This window comes from Myxocyprinus asiaticus, chromosome 7 (genome assembly GCF_019703515.2).
Source record: "Myxocyprinus asiaticus isolate MX2 ecotype Aquarium Trade chromosome 7, UBuf_Myxa_2, whole genome shotgun sequence".
NCBI lineage: Eukaryota > Metazoa > Chordata > Actinopteri > Cypriniformes > Catostomidae > Myxocyprinus > Myxocyprinus asiaticus.
In genome coordinates this window covers 784,819-800,488 of record NC_059350.1, presented here as the reverse complement: position 1 = coordinate 800,488, position 15,670 = coordinate 784,819, and the positions used below count along the sequence as shown (strand labels likewise).

The window sequence follows — 15,670 nt, the reverse complement described above, 5'->3', positions numbered from 1 at the left end:
GAGTAGAGATATATCTGATGCAATAAAGTCACTTCCCCTGTATCTCTCACTCCAAAATATAGCACACTTGACAGGGAAATTTATATATTGAATGAATTTAGATTTAATATATTAAACCTATTAAGATATTATAAGATGGTTTAATTGAGAGATCCAGGAACCTTGTATCATTTGAGCAGCACATTAAAAATATTGAGTTTCTTTGCATTTCTTTACCTACTGTACCTGGTATGTAGTGCGTAATGCTGAGAACCTCGAGAAAAAAATACTGTTTACAGAAGTGTTCATAAGATGACTCTCACACTTTAAATCAAGTCATTTTTATTTGTATAGCGCTTTTCACAACACACATTTCAAAGCAGCTACAGAAAATATGCATTAACAGAAAATGATACCGTAATATCTGTAAAGTCTTAGAGTGATCATTGTGTAATATGAATAAGATTATGAAGTGTGTATAAAAATAAGGAATTAAATAATAATTGTATATATAACCCCAGTGAGCAAGCTGAAGGTGACTGTGGTAAGGAACACAAAACTCCATAAGATGTTGATTAATGGAGAAAAATAACCTTGAGAGAAACCAGACTCACTGTGGGGGTCAGTTCCCCTCTGACTAACATCATGAATATAATGCCAATATTACTTATGTGCAGTGCAAGTCATGGTTAAAGATTAGTAAATTAAGTGTGTTAAGGGCCAGTGTTTAAAACAAATGACAGCGCCAACCGGTGTCCATCCCTCTAAACTCAAACAGTCCATGTACGCCTACGAGAGCCCCCGCGACAACTTTGCTGTCGGATTGCTCAAGTCCGGTGCTTCTATACAAATTTTGTGAGACAGAATTACACAACAGAATCTATAAAACAAACTCCAGCCAATAGGAGGCATAAGCACAAAGAACATGTAGATTCATCAACACAACTGTCCCAAAGGAGTGTTATTCCATAAAACAAACTCCAGCCACTAGGCAGAACCAGCATAAAAAGAAACAAAAAGGCGCTCAGTTTCCTCGGACAGTCAAGTGAATGTTCAGTGATTGAGGCCCACTCGGCTGTATCGAGAGCGTCGCACGATGACTTACTCATTCCATTGACTTTATGAAGGACATCGCTTGCTGTGGGCATGTAAATATTTTACAGCCATCCTTAGTATCTATTCTCAATTTGGCCGGGAACATCAGTGGAAAAACAACCTTCCGTTGGTGGAAGAGTTTCTTGCATTCCTTAAATCAATCACATTTCTCTCCTCGAATTCGCAAAGTGTGGGAACAAGAAAATGTTGTGGTTCTTTCAAGAAAGCCTTCCTTTACTCCTTGCCTCGCGTAACACAAGATCTTTATCGGATAATCCCAGAAATTTGGCCAGAATTGATCGGGGCCTGTCTCCCTCCGCGGATCTCCGAGCCAGAACACTGCGAGTTCGCTTGATTTCCAGCTTATGGCCTGTTATGTCGAGCATACTAGGGAAGAGCCCGTCTAGGAATTTCACCATATCTCGGCCTTCCTCATCCTCAGGAATTCCAACAATTCGGACATCATTTTGCCAGTTATGATTCTCAAGGTCTTGAGAACTTTTCCCAAACACGCTCCAAGTCTATCTTGGTCGCTATAGGATTAGCGGCTAATTCCCTCTCCGATGACTCCAGATAATCGATCCGTTTCTCAACATCCGCCACTCTTGTAACCATCTCAGTGAATTTAGTCTCCATGGCAGCGATCGATCGACGCATTACAGCAAGATCCTCCAAGTCAGCAATGTCCTTTGCCAGCATTGCCGACATGTTCAACAGTTGACACTGAATCTCTTTCACTGCACTGTCCAAATTGAGCCCCTGGTCTGCAGCCTTGTCAGGGGTGTCAGCTTGAGCACGTAAGTGTCTTTTAATGTCTCCAGAGCCCAAGGATTTTGAATTATTTGACATATTGTCTTACTAGAACAGTCAAGAATCAGAGTGTATTGAATCTCATTGGTTTATGACATAAAAGTATTAAAACTTGCAAAGTGCGCAGAGCTCGCCTTTCACACGTCCGACCCTCGCATGGTGCCACGCGACCCATAATATACATCTTTTGACCACTTGTGTTGGATTTCCAGGGGAGGGTCTCTGATTTCGTTACAACATAAATCATTACATAAAATGTATTAATGCATGATAATAAAGTGCAAAAAAAAAAAAGCTAAAACCAGCGCACCCTTTCTCTTAATTATACTTGCATTTAATCTAAGCACAAACATGTTTAGAGCAGAACTCTCTATTTTAGTGAAGTACCTGTATTAACTGAGCAGCACTTGACTGACAGGCGAGTAGGCAGAGCTTTGCTGCTGTTCAAATGCATTTGCATTTACACTACGAGCGCAATGTGGTCACATGCATTTTCGACCTCCTCTAAATGTAAATGGAAGTGGACAAATCTCAAAACATTTTGGACCCCGTTTACACGTCTTTTAAACAGTAAATGTGATAACGGGTGTAAAAGAAAAGTGACAGTGAGAGAGTGAAAAAGAGGCTTAATGCTTTGCATGTATGTCTGTAAGAAAGCTCTCTTGGCTCATTTAAACATTCCTTTAAGTAAGTGTATGTGATTTTAGGTCACTATGAAGGTCAGATATGGAAAATCCATAAGTCAGTCAGAAAAGTCACAGCACACCAAGTCAGAACAGTTTGAAGGTCTGTGTCGAGTTTAGTGAATGTAGCTTTAAAGCTGTAGAAGTCACAATCAGAAATGTTGGTCTTGGTTTACGGATTTTGGAAAAACCCTAATCCAAGTTTGTAGAATAACAGTATGTTAGCTTTGTCACAAATAAATATACGTACAGATCTGAATGTACATAGCTATTTGTGGTTGACCTGCACGGAAGTCTGACACAGAGACACTGAGGTGAGGAAATAAAGGCCAAATCCAGCATAGAGGGGTTCAGTGAATGTGGTGTTGAATGTGTGTAAGTGTGTGAGTGTGTGTGTGTCAGAGACACTGTAAAAGGACAGAGTGCCAGCCGACCAGTCCAGATACACTCCTACTCTGTTAGAGCGACGTGAAGGGGCGGGTATTTTAATGTTCTTATTATTGTGCCACACACTGAATCTATTATCAGAGCAAATCAGTCTCCAGGACTTTTCATTGCGTCCAAACTCACAGGCTCTATCTGATTTCCTGTCAATTCCTTTATATGCCAGTGATATATCAGCATCTCCGCTCCATTCAGTCTCCCAGTAACAGCGTCCAGTCAGACTCTCTCTACACAGAACCTGATATAAATCATCAAATCTCTCTGGATGATCAGGATATGACTGATACTCTCTCACATATGTCACCTTTCTGTTCCTCTCAGACAGAGAGAGATAAAAGTTTGCGGTATTGGGATCCAGCATGAGATCACAGAAATCTGTACAGAAGAGAAAAACACAACAAAAACAACAATTACTGTAGGAGTGTGTGTATATATTACAGGTGAAGTACGACCAACATTTTATATCACAGTATGAGTAAATTTATATCATGCTAATTGTAAATATTAGGGTTGCAAATTTGTGGTTATACCCGGCTGAATAAATCAAATTAACTGAAATTGAAATTAAATACTCACTTGACCAACAAAAAATGGGTGTCATTTTACAGCTTAGAAGCTGGACAATGGATATAGTGAGTAAAATGTGTTATTGTATGTGAAAGAAGAGTTACACACAAGTTATATTAAGATGTGACATTTTTTCCTGGGTTTTCGCTTGTTATTTCATGAAACAAATGCAGTACATCTTCCCCAATAAATGAGATCTTCCCCATTTCAGTTTAATTGTTTAATTACTATTCTTATATAATCGATGATTGATTAATCTTTAACAACCCTGGTACAAGGTTACCAAATAGTAATTTTTTTGCTGGAAATTTTTACATTTAGGTTAATAAATTTACTTTTGTGATTGTTATTCTTAAAAGGTGCTGTAAGCAATTTCAGCCGTTCTACTTCCACAAGACCGAGCTGTGGGATTAGTTATGCCCCCTCTTTCCAAAACCCCGCACTCCACAGATAACAAATGAGCTTTATTGAAAGCAGAAATGGTTGTTAAAAACAACAGTAGTAAAATAATGCCCTCAACTGACAATTGTTATGAACAACATGGCATAAAATGCATCATGCCTCAGTAATTCGCTGCAACTACAATACTATGAGAACACGCAAAAAGTTTGACAGGCAGAAAGCGTAATTGTCTGCAGACACATTTTTGTTTGCTGTTTACAGAGTCTAGAGCTGTCACAGAGACCAGTGAGATATCTCAGGACACTTATTTCAGTGATACCTTTCAGGGAACAGGAACAATTTTTGCTTGCTTTTCCATGGAGAAAAAAAAATAAAAATAAAAAATTAGAGCACCTTTAACAACTTTATTTATGAAAGATACATAGGCACAAGGTATCTTCTAGCCATGGCTAATGTAAATAATATATCTTCCTTAATAACGATTTGGGTCGAATCTATTGGAAAACTGTGAGTGGGGCGTAGCACAATTGTTGGTCTGCAATACAGTGGAGTTCTCCGCTTGGTGTTGGATTTTTAAATTCCAAATCATGTTTATATAACATATGTTGAACCCCTTTTAATAACAAGTTCTTCTTCTTCTTTACTTGAGACATGTCCTACTGGGTTTTTTTCATTTCAACATACTGTACACACTGATGAGCCAAGACATTATGACCCCCTTCCTAATATGCTGTTGGTCCTCCGCGTGCTGCCAAAATAACGCCAACCCTCTGAGGCATGGACTCAACAAGACCCCTGAAGGTGTCCTGTGGTATGTGGCACCAAGACATTAGCATCAGATCCTTCAAGTACGATAAGCTGCGAGGTGGAGCCACCGTGGATTGGATTTGCTGGTCCAGCACATCCCACAGATGCTCAACTGGATTGAGATCTGGGGAATTAGGAGGCCAGAGCAACACCTCTTCATCATGTTCCTCAGACCATTCTTGAACAATGCGTGCAGTGTGGCAGGGCGCATTATCCTGCTGAAAGAGGCCACTGCCATCAGGGAATACCATTGCCATAAAAGGGTGTACCTGGTCTGCAGTGATGTTTAGGTTGGTGGCACATGTCAAATTTACATCCACTTGAATGGCTGGAACCAGGGTTTCCCAGCAGAACATTGCCCAGATTATCACACTCCTTCAACCAGCTTGTCATCTTCCCACAGTGCATCCTAGTGCCATCACTTCCCCAGGAAAACGGTGCACACGTACACAGCAGTCCATGTATTCCTTGTACACACATGACTGTGTGGCAACACACAGCTCCAATGCCATCATTAAGTTTGCTGATGACATGACGGTGGTAGGTCTGATCACTGACAATGATGAAACAGCCTACAGAGAGGAGGTGCACACTCTGACACACTGGTGTCAGGAGCACAACCTCTCCCTCAGCGTCAGTAAGACAAAGGAGCTTGTGGTGGACTTCAGAAGAAAGGACAGAGAACACAGTCCCATCACCATCAATGGAGCACCAGTGGAGAGAGTCAGCAGCTTCAAGTTCCTGGGTGTCCACATCACTGAGGAACTCAAATGGTCAATCCACACTGAAGTCACTGTGAAGAAGGTTCATCAGCGCCTCTTCTTACCGAGACGGCTGAGGAAGTTTGGAATGAACCGCCACATCCTCACATGGTTCTACACCTGCACTGTAGAGAGCATCCTGACTGGCTGCATCTCCGTCTGGTACGGCAATAGCACCGCCCACAACCGCAAAACACTGCAAAGGGTGGTGCGAACTGCCAGACTCATCATCGGAGGTGAGCTTCCCTCCCTCCAGGAAATATATACAAGGCAGTGTGTGAAAAAAGCTCGGAGGATCATCAGAGACTCCAGCCACCTGAGCCATGGGCTGTTCTCACTTCTACCAGCAGGCATGCGGTATCGCAGCATCAGGACCCGCACCAGCCGACTCCATAACAGCTTCTTCCCCCAAGCAATCAGACTTCTGAACTCTTGATCTCCCTCGATCAAAATACATCAGCACTGCACTTTATTACCCTTACTTTATTACCCTTACTCTTATATCTCACACCGGACTGTCATAAATTATATTATTATTATTATATTCTCTCTTAACAACTGACTATCAACCGACAGCCTGAATGTCAATACAGTACAATACTGTACATTCTATATTTACTACTATATATACTTTTTTATATATTTGTATTTTTATTGAATAATGTGTATCTATATAGTGCGCATTGTATACTGTACAGTGTATGTTATTTGTATATTGTTGAGTGTAATTATGTGTATATCAGATGTTTAAATTGTGCTGTATTAATTTGATGTTATTGTAAATTGGTATATGTCTCATCACTGTCACAACTGCTATGTTGATCGGAACTGCACCCAAGAATTTCACACACCATTGCACTTGTGTTTTTGGCTGTGTGACAATAAAGTGATTTGATTTGATTTTGATGTGATGTAAAAGAAAACGAGACTCATCAGACCAGGTGATCATCTTCTACTTCTCCAAGGTCCAGTTCCAATGCTCGTGTGCCCATTGCAGGCACATTCCATGGTAGACAGGGGTCATCATGGGAAATCTGACCGGTCTGTGGCTACGCAGCCCCATATGCAGCAGGGTGCGATGCACTGTGTTTTGTAACACATTCTTCCCATAACTATCTTTAAAATTTTGTGTGACTTGTAGACCTTCTTTGGGTTCGGACCAGACGGGATAGCCTTTGTTGCCCTCACGCAGCAATGAGCCTTGGGTGCCCAACACCCTGTCGCTGGTTTGCTGTTTGTCTCTCCTCGGACCATTGTCGGTAGGCACTCACAACTATTGACCTGGAGCACCCCACAAGCCTTGCCGTTTCAGAGATGCTCTGACCGAGTTGTCTGTCCACTACAATTTGGCCCTTGTCAAAGTTGCTCAGGTCTTTACTGCTGCACTCAACATGTTAACTACGAGAATTGATTGTTCACTTACCATCTAATCTACCCAGACCTTGACATGTGGCCTTGTTAGAACATGATCAAAGTTATTCGCTTCAATTGTGTGTGGTCATAATGTTTTGGCTCATCAGTGTATATAAATAACAAAGAAGTTCTGCTCACTGATAGCCATGTGGATATATAAAACAGAATCTCTGCAGATTGATGTATTTCTACCATCACACAATATATAATATACTGATATTCAACCCAGCACTAGTAAATGTTTGCGTGTTTAGACCTACATTTTTGTGGTCCTGGTATAATCCTGATCTTTCCCCCATGATCCAAGCTATAAAAACACACACAAATACATTGTTCATAATACAGAATTAAAAGACTTGTGCAGACATAAATAGACAGGACATTATTACTCTAATGGTCCAACATACTTGAGTTTGTCCAGTATACAGTTTGGATCATTGAGTCTCTCATACAGCTGTTTGACTCCTGATTCTCCTGGGTGATTGTAGCTCAGATCCAGCTCTTTCAGGTGTGAGGGGTTTGAACTTAGTGCTGAAGCCAGATAACAACATCCAACCTCTGTCACCATACAGCCTGATAATCTACAAACACATTGTGTGTGATTGTGAAGATGATTTTTAATATCAGGCTCTCTTATGATGCAACTGGAAATTATAAAGTCAACTATGCATTTGTTTTTTTTAAACGCACACGCATATGTACACCTTTAAATACCTCAGTATTTGTAGTTGACAATTTGTACTCTTCAGTCCATCAGAGAGCAGCTTCACTCCTGAATCCTGCAGGTCATTGTTACTCAGATCCAGCTCTCTCAGGAGGGACTTTGATTGTAGAACTGAAACCAAACTTTCACAAGACTTATCATTGAGGTCACAGCTTGGCAATCTAAACAGGAAAAACAAACAAAAAAATATGTCTTATTAATATGCCAATTAAAGTTGAGTCAGTCAGATAACTCAAGTATAGATTAAAGAATAAAATATCTGTTTGTTCCACAATCATTAACACACACTCTAAACTCAAAAGTTGAATGTTGGGAGAGCTACTCAAAAAATATGGTCTAGTGTAGCGAGACCTTTGACAGTGGCAAACAAAACTTTGAACATCTTTAAAAGATTTGATGTCGCTAACCTGGAAAACTTTAGCAAATCTAGTGATCATTTTGCCCACAATTTTTATCATAGAGTTTCTCTTTGGTCAAAAAATAAATGTTTCTGCTCTTAAAGGGTTAGTTCATCCAAAAATGAAAATCCTCTCATGATTTACTTACCCTGAAGCCATCCCAGATGTGTATGACTTTCCTTCAGCAGAACTGAAGTAAAGATTTTCTATAAGCACATTTCAGCTCTTTTTGTCCATAAAATGAAATGGGTGCCGTGAAGCTGCTGGCTGTTTAACGGTCCAAAAGTCATATTTAAGCAGCATAAAAGTAATCCATACAACTCCAGTCGATCAATTAATGTCTTCAGAAGCAAATCGATAGGTTTGTGTAAAAAAATAAAATAATTAAACTTAAAAAAAAAAAAGAAAATTGCTTCCTGCCAGAAGTCGATGCATCGGTGGCGTAGGGTTGAGTTCACACGAGAATTCGGAAGCGTGCACTTTGTACACAACAGAGGAACGAACATCACGCGAGAGTTAGTTCATTTCAAACAGCAATCCAGCGCTGGCCAGAAGCAATTATTTAGAGTTAAAAACATTTTAATTATCGATTTGTTTCTTACACCAACCTGACGGCTTGCTTCAGAAGACATTAAAGAGGCATTCAGTAGTTCTCTAGCTAGCATTAGCATTGCTCTTCTTCGTGTACTTTAAATACTGATGTGACAGTGCTGTCAGACGCTGTACTGCCATCTATTGACATGGATCAGCATAATCGCCTCTGCTGCCCCCTCCAGCTCTGGAATATAATTTGCTTCTGGAAAATTTCAGAGTTTGAGGTAATTTCTAAAGTTATTTATTACTACTATAATATAATTGCTTTGCCTAAAAACAAACGTCAGAATTCAAGTGAACATGCTTATACTGTTAAGGACAGATTATCATTGTCCCTCATATCAATAATCTTTGGAGACAGTCTACGTTTTACGTTATTTCTAAAGACAGTTATTTCCTTTATTAGAGAACTGCTTAGCATAAAATAAACCTCAATTACCCAGTGATACAGAATGTCAAGGTAAAGGAAAGTCCATGAATACTGTATTTGATGAACTTGTTTTGTTTCCAAGCAACCAGTGTCATGGTTTACACAAAACTCACAACAATCGCTGTGCCAAGCTACTTTGCTCTAAACGAATGAAGACGTAGATGCCATACCGATGTTTACTCTAGTTTTTTGCCTTTGCCAGTCTTTCTTGCTTCAGACCTTTTCTGCTTCTTTGGCAGTACAGCTACTGGATCTGCCATTGTCTCCGCTGTTAAAGCATGATAAATAAGGATGTTCCATTGTGTTCTTTTCGCTCTTCACATCACCAAACAACACTGTGTGCTACATAAGCATAGCCAAGTGTATCTATATAGGCAGCAGCCAATGCGCGTGAGGATTCGTTTCTAAAGCATTTAGTGAAACACCACGGGACTTCAGATTTCATCATTGCGAAACACATTGAAGGGGGTGACCCGCACCATGTATAATAAAAACACTTTTTATAGAAAACTATGAGTACAGTCTTCATCTCATGTGAATGTTCACCGTTCGGATAATTTGTTAATGTGTAAAACTTTTTAAATTAGCTCCAAATTACTGAATGCACCTTTAATTGATAACCAAATCATGTGGACTACTTTTACGCTGCCTAAATATGCCTTTTGGACCATCAAATAGCCAGCAGCCTAATGGCATCTGTTTACTTGCATTGTATGGACAAAAAGAGCTGAAATGTGCTTATAAAAACCTTCACTTCAGTTCTGCTGAAGGAGGAAAGTCATACACATCTGGGATGTCTTAAAGATAAGTAAATCATGAGAAATTTCATTTTTGGGTGAACTAACACTTTAAGAGTCAGTTACAAGCTGCACCTGCATGTGTTGGACTTGTATGGAGGGGCAGTGGTGGCTTGGCGGTTAAGGCTCTGGGTTACTGACTAGATGGTCAGGGGTTCAAGCCCCAGCACCACCAAGATGCCACTGTTGGGCCCTTGAGCAAGGCCCTTGACCCTATCTGCTCCAGGGGTGCCATATCATGGCTGACCCTGCACTCTGACCCACTATGTGAAAACAAATAAATTTCACTGTATATATGCAAAAATGTATGTATAATGGGACCAAAATAAAGACAACCTTATTCAAGGGCTTAATCACTGACTGGTAATAACTCAGCAGAGACTAAAAACAGTTAATCTGTTATAGTTTTAGCTGTCATTATTACTTGTTTGTGCTCAAAAACCTCCATAACAACTGTCAAATTTATTTTTTGCAATATTCTATAATAGACATTTACACTTACAGAGCTTTTCTGCAGTTCCTTACAGCAGGTACCAGCCTCTGTCGACCACTGCTTGATTTTATGTTATACTTCTTAAGGTCAAACTCATCCAGTACCTCTGACATCAGGATTATATTTGCTAAAGTTGAGCATTGTGAAAGAGAAAGTTTTTTGTTACTTGGAGATTTTAAAAAAGCCTGAATTTCTTCAACAGCAGACTTGTCCTTCATTTCAAGTAGGCAGTTTGAGAGATTTATCCATCTTTCAGGATTGACATTGTTTTTGTTTTTTAATCGTTTGAGGCTTTGAATCACTTCCTCTATGCTCTCTGAGCTGTTCTGTGTGTGTGTCAGCAGATCCTGTAAGAGTCTCTGATTGGACTCCAGTGAGATGCCCAGCAGGAATCGCAGGAAAAGATCCAGCTGTCCATCTTTACTGCTCAGAGATTTATTAACTGCTCCTTGAAGAAATTCTTTCAGAGGAACATCCCCACTCTGCGTTCTGGCCTTTCCTCTCAAAAACATTTTCAGAACCTCACTGTCCTTGAGTAAATGGCAGTGAAAAACATAGAAAGCAGCCAGAAACTCCTGAAAGCTGAGATGTATGAAGCTGTAGACTTTTCTCTGATGAAACATGGATTCCTCCTTAAAGATCTCAGTGCAGATCCCAGAATACACTGAGGCATCAGTGAGGTCTATGCTGCTCTCTCTCAGGTCCTCCTCATAGAACATGACATTGCCCTTCATCAGCTGTTTGAAAGCCAGTTCAGCAAGTTTCACAATCACTTCTCTGTTGGACTGCAAGAGTTTCTCTGGATCTCTCCCTTCATACTTCTGATTCCTCATATTGATCTGAATGAGCAGGAAGTGGATGTACATTTCAGTCAGAGTTTGAGGGATTTCTGCACTGTTGTCTTGTTTCAGGATATTTTGAAGCACAGTGGATGAGATCCAACAGAAGACTGGTATGTGGCACATGATGTGGAGGCTTCTTGCTTTTTTAATGTGTGAGATGATTCTGCTGGCTTGATGCTTATCACTGATTCTCTTCCTGAAATATTCCTCCTTCTGAGGGTCATTGAATCCCTGAATTTCTGTCACACGCTTGATGTATTTGTTGGGGATCTGATTGGCTGCTGCTGGTCTGGAGGTAATCCAGATGAGAGCAGAGGGAAGCAGATCTCCTTTGATGAGGTTTGACATCAACACACCCACTGATGAAGTCTTAGTCACATCAGAAACTTTCTCACTGTCTGAAAACATCAGTGGAATTCTGCTTTCATCCAGACCATCAAAGATGAACACAACTTTACACTCATCATACATCTTTGAGTCCAGATCATGAAGTTCAGGATAAAAGTCCAGCAGAAGTTTGTGAAGACTGTACTGCTCATCTTTAATCAAGTTCAGCTCTCGAAATGGAAGCACAAACATGAAATCTACATCCTGATTGGCTTTTCCCTCGGCCCAGTCCAGAATAAACTTCTGCACAGAGACTGTTTTTCCAATTCCAGCGATGCCTTTAGTAAGAACAGTCTTTATTTGGTCTTTTGTCTTCTCCTCACATCCTGGTTCAGGTAAGGGTTTAAAGATGTCATTGCAGTAGATTGGAGTGTCTTGTAAGTGTTGAATTCTGGATGTTTTCTCAATGTGTAAAACCTCATGTTCTTCATTCACCCCTTCACTCTCTCCCTCTATGATGTAGAGCTGTGTGTAAATCCTGTTCAGGAGGGTTTCATTCTCTTGTATTTTGATTCCCTCAAATAAGCTCTCATACTTGTTCTTCATTCTGGTTTTGTGTTGGTCTTTGACTTTCTGAAGAACATCTACTGGTTGTTGAGAATCCTGCTGCAGATCTGATTCTGTGTAGAAGTGTACAGAACCAGCAGAACTGGATCCTCTCATTACTTTGTGTGTGTGTAGAACAGGACTAGTTCTAGATCTCTTTCTGCATTGAGGACAGTTAAAGTCTTCTGTTGGACTGGACTGGTCCCAGTAGCAGCTGATACAGTGTTTGCAGAAACTGTGTCCACAGGTGATAGAGACCGGATCTCTCATAACCTGCTCACAAACTCCACATCTGGACTGAACCTGGATCAGTTCTTGCCTCACGTGACTGCAGAGACAAATCAAAGAGAGACAGAAACTTAAAACCCAATAATACTCAAAGATATTACAATGGATAATAAAGATATTGCAAACCAGACTAAGATGGAAAGTTAGTAGGTTGGTAGGAAATCTGATTCCATTTCAATCAAAAAAATTTTTTCGAACTGCACCTAGTTTCATCTATCAATGACAAAAAGTTAAAGGAATTTTTATGTCAAATTGTTTCAAAGATATACGTGAATAAATTAGTGGTAATTTGATCAATTGACTAATATCTACTAAACGCAATGTCCAAACATAAAACCCAAATACACATGGACATCAGGACATTTTGAGGATGTACGAAAATTCATACAATTCTGCACATAGGGGGCGCTACAACAAACTGTAATGTTGAATCCTTTTGATTGACAAGGTTCAAATTAGATATGATCCTTCTTTGGTTTAAGTGCTAACATATCCTTAAAATGTCGATTGGACAAATCAACAAAAATTTGCCAGCAGCAGACAATCAAATTTCAGCAGTCTAAGTGAGGCAGTGTACCAAAGTTTGTGAGAATCAGCTACAAGGTGGTGCTATAATAAACCAAGTTAAGTTTTTGCTAATAACCCTGGAATCTCAAGGGCTAGAATATATATATATTTTTATTTCTTCTGAATTCTTCAGTGCCCACAAATCAATTGGTCATTGATTTCCATTTCTGCAGCCAAATGAACAAGTGCATTAAAATTGTGGAGATATTCACCATATTGCTTAATTTTATATCGCCAACAAAATCTCTGTGATATTATTGGGATGTGTTCCTCTAATAGGCCATTCAGATTAGTGGTAAATGGGAATGGATTATTCACTTTCTAAAAACATTACAATTAATAAGTAAATAAATTAATAAAAAAATCAAAGTATTCATTTTCTAATTACATAGCAGGACAAAATGAAACGCACATTCTGTGCTATTGGGGCAAATGCTTAGTGATGGAAATTACAAGTGTACTACTGCAGTACCATGATTTATCTTGTGATAGGTTTTTTAATAAAGAAATATATATATATATATATATATATAAAAATAATCTCAAATAAGTCATTCTGTGTATCATAGTTGTAGAAGTAAACAATCAAAACAAAACAAACAATTTGGCCACACTCTTCTGTGTGCTAATACATTTTAATTTGTACAAATTATTTTTATTCAGCAGCACTAGTGCTAACACCTAAAAAAAAAGTAAGTGTACAGCCCTGGTGATACAGTACTGCAGTATATATATATATATATATATATATATATATATATATATATATATATATATATATATACACACACACTAACTATATATAAACTTGTTTATAAAAGTTATATACATATTAATTACCACACATGTACTTCAGTGTCCTCATTTCCAGTTCATGCATTTCAACACTGCTGTAGCTGTTACCATTAACTGGACCATGAATGAACTACGAACATTAGAGTATTTTTATGCAGTAAGATGTCTCACTTGAGATCAGAGGTCACTACTCCATCACTAAAAACAGGGGGCAGGAACATGGAGTTGCTACTTTTCATAGACACACAGCTGGGTTCTAGAGCCCGTTTCTCAAACCTGGTGGGGGGGAAAACATTAAATCACCTGGGGCACATAATGGAACAGGGACACTTTAAGCCCACATAACCTGAACTTTGTCAGTTGATACTACAATGTACTTCTGCTCACTTGTATTGAAATTGCATTTTTACTGTAAATATAGAGAGGGATTGTATAGACGTTGCTCCAAGAGGGCTGTCCCTGTAAGTGTCACTACTTACTATTATGTATGAAGACACTGAAAGGTTTTGGATCATTTTCTAGTTCAGCATCATACATGATTCTCTGTAGATAGATCTCACCTGAGGTCAGATGTCACTGCTCGGTCACTGAAAACAGGGGGCTGGATCATGGAGTCCTTACTCTTCATAGACACACAGCTGGGTTCTGGAGATGATCCTGACTGAGCCTGTATCTGAACAGCACCTGGCTCCTCTCTCTTCCCACAGAATCTCATTTCATAGGCAGTGTCCTCCATCTCCTCATTGAGACTCATTTTAGATGCACTATGATCTCATGATGATTTCAGTCCTGCTTTCAAAGACACAGAGAACATAAATTACAGATAACAAATTTAAAAGGTTCAGCTATTCCAGTGAGGACAATCATAATTCTGCACTATGTCATTATAGAGAATTATGCACTTCTATCTTTGTTCCAACATTTTGTGGAACTTTACCGTTTCAGCATGGAAGAACTTGACTGACCCGATACCGGAACAAAGTCCAGGTGTTCAATAGGATTGAAGTTTGGGCTTTAAAAACACTCACCAAACCGCTGACACAAAAGTTTGAAGCACACAATTTCCTCGAATGACATTGTATGGTGTAGTATTAAGTATTTGTCCTAACGGAAATTACTGAAGTAGTCAGTATTTGTATATATTTGGGCCACTTTTTAATAAACAACAAATCAAAAGGAACATCCTGACACCAAACGACTGTGATTGGCTCACCCGGGAAGCAAACGACTGTGATTGGCTCACCCTGGAAGCAAACGACTGTGATTGGTTCATTTCATATAAGCCTACAGGTGAGCGCAGAGCTTGCTGATGGTATCAGATCTTTCGTTTTGTTTTATTTGTTTATTTATTTCAGGTCACTTTATGACGTATGAGAAAGTCTCTTGCGACACTAAGTTATCTATGACAACTGTCCATCGACTACAAACGACCAATGACTTTAAAAATACAGATATAAGTTTACCTTTGAACACAGTGAATCAGGTGAAGCTCAGACGCCGCTGCTGTGAGATCAGATGAGAATACCACACACTATCTTCACTATAACCGATAATTTACCTGATAAAAACGATAGATGTTCATCACATTCTCAGCTGAGTCGGGACAGTTGTGCTGCTGACTGCTGTTTCTAACATCATCATGTTTCTCACATTCAACACACAACCAGTCTGACTGAATACAGTAATAAAATAAAAATTACTGCCTGATGAAGTAATTAAGCGTTTCCTTGTCGACAATGGTCATCATCTAGCAGCAACCGCTTTAAATCAAGCTATTAGCTGTTTCCATTTCCCGCCTTGTCCTGAAGCGATTTCACGTATTCTGATTGGCTGATGCTCTACCTCCCC

The 15,670-nt window shown here is 39.5% G+C and overlaps 1 protein-coding gene across 4 annotated transcripts; it reads right to left on the bottom strand.

Moving 5' to 3' along the window:
* Positions 1-310: 310 nt before the first annotated feature.
* LOC127444391 (protein NLRC3-like) lies at positions 311-15,616 on the bottom strand. Of its 4 annotated transcripts, none has more exons than XM_051703730.1 (8): positions 15,523-15,616; positions 14,383-14,611; positions 13,994-14,098; positions 10,407-12,500; positions 7,676-7,846; positions 7,369-7,542; positions 7,222-7,268; positions 311-3,386 (listed from the first exon to the last, which is right to left on the bottom strand). In XM_051703730.1, exons 2-8 carry the CDS (start codon positions 14,574-14,576, stop codon positions 2,836-2,838), a joined length of 3,336 nt encoding a protein of 1,111 aa, XP_051559690.1. In that variant the 5' UTR covers positions 14,577-14,611; positions 15,523-15,616; the 3' UTR covers positions 311-2,835. The 4 variants fall into 4 exon arrangements, with proteins under 4 accessions (XP_051559690.1, XP_051559689.1, XP_051559691.1 ...); XM_051703729.1 differs by having other exon boundaries at positions 15,286-15,600; XM_051703731.1 differs by lacking the exon at positions 15,523-15,616 and adding an exon at positions 14,851-14,968.
* Positions 15,617-15,670: the final 54 nt, after the last annotated feature.

Excerpts from the sequence above, each read along its gene's own strand:
- LOC127444391 (XM_051703730.1), bottom strand. The coding sequence starts at position 14,576 with ATGAGTCTCAATGAGGAGATGGAGGACACTGCCTATGAAATGAGATTC. Across the intron at positions 14,099-14,382 it reads GCAGTGACATCTGACCTCAG|GTTTGAGAAACGGGCTCTAG; the intron begins GTGAGATCTATC and ends CCCCCCCACCAG. Across the intron at positions 12,501-13,993 it reads GTAGTGACCTCTGATCTCAA|TCACGTGAGGCAAGAACTGA; the intron begins GTGAGACATCTT and ends TTGTCTCTGCAG.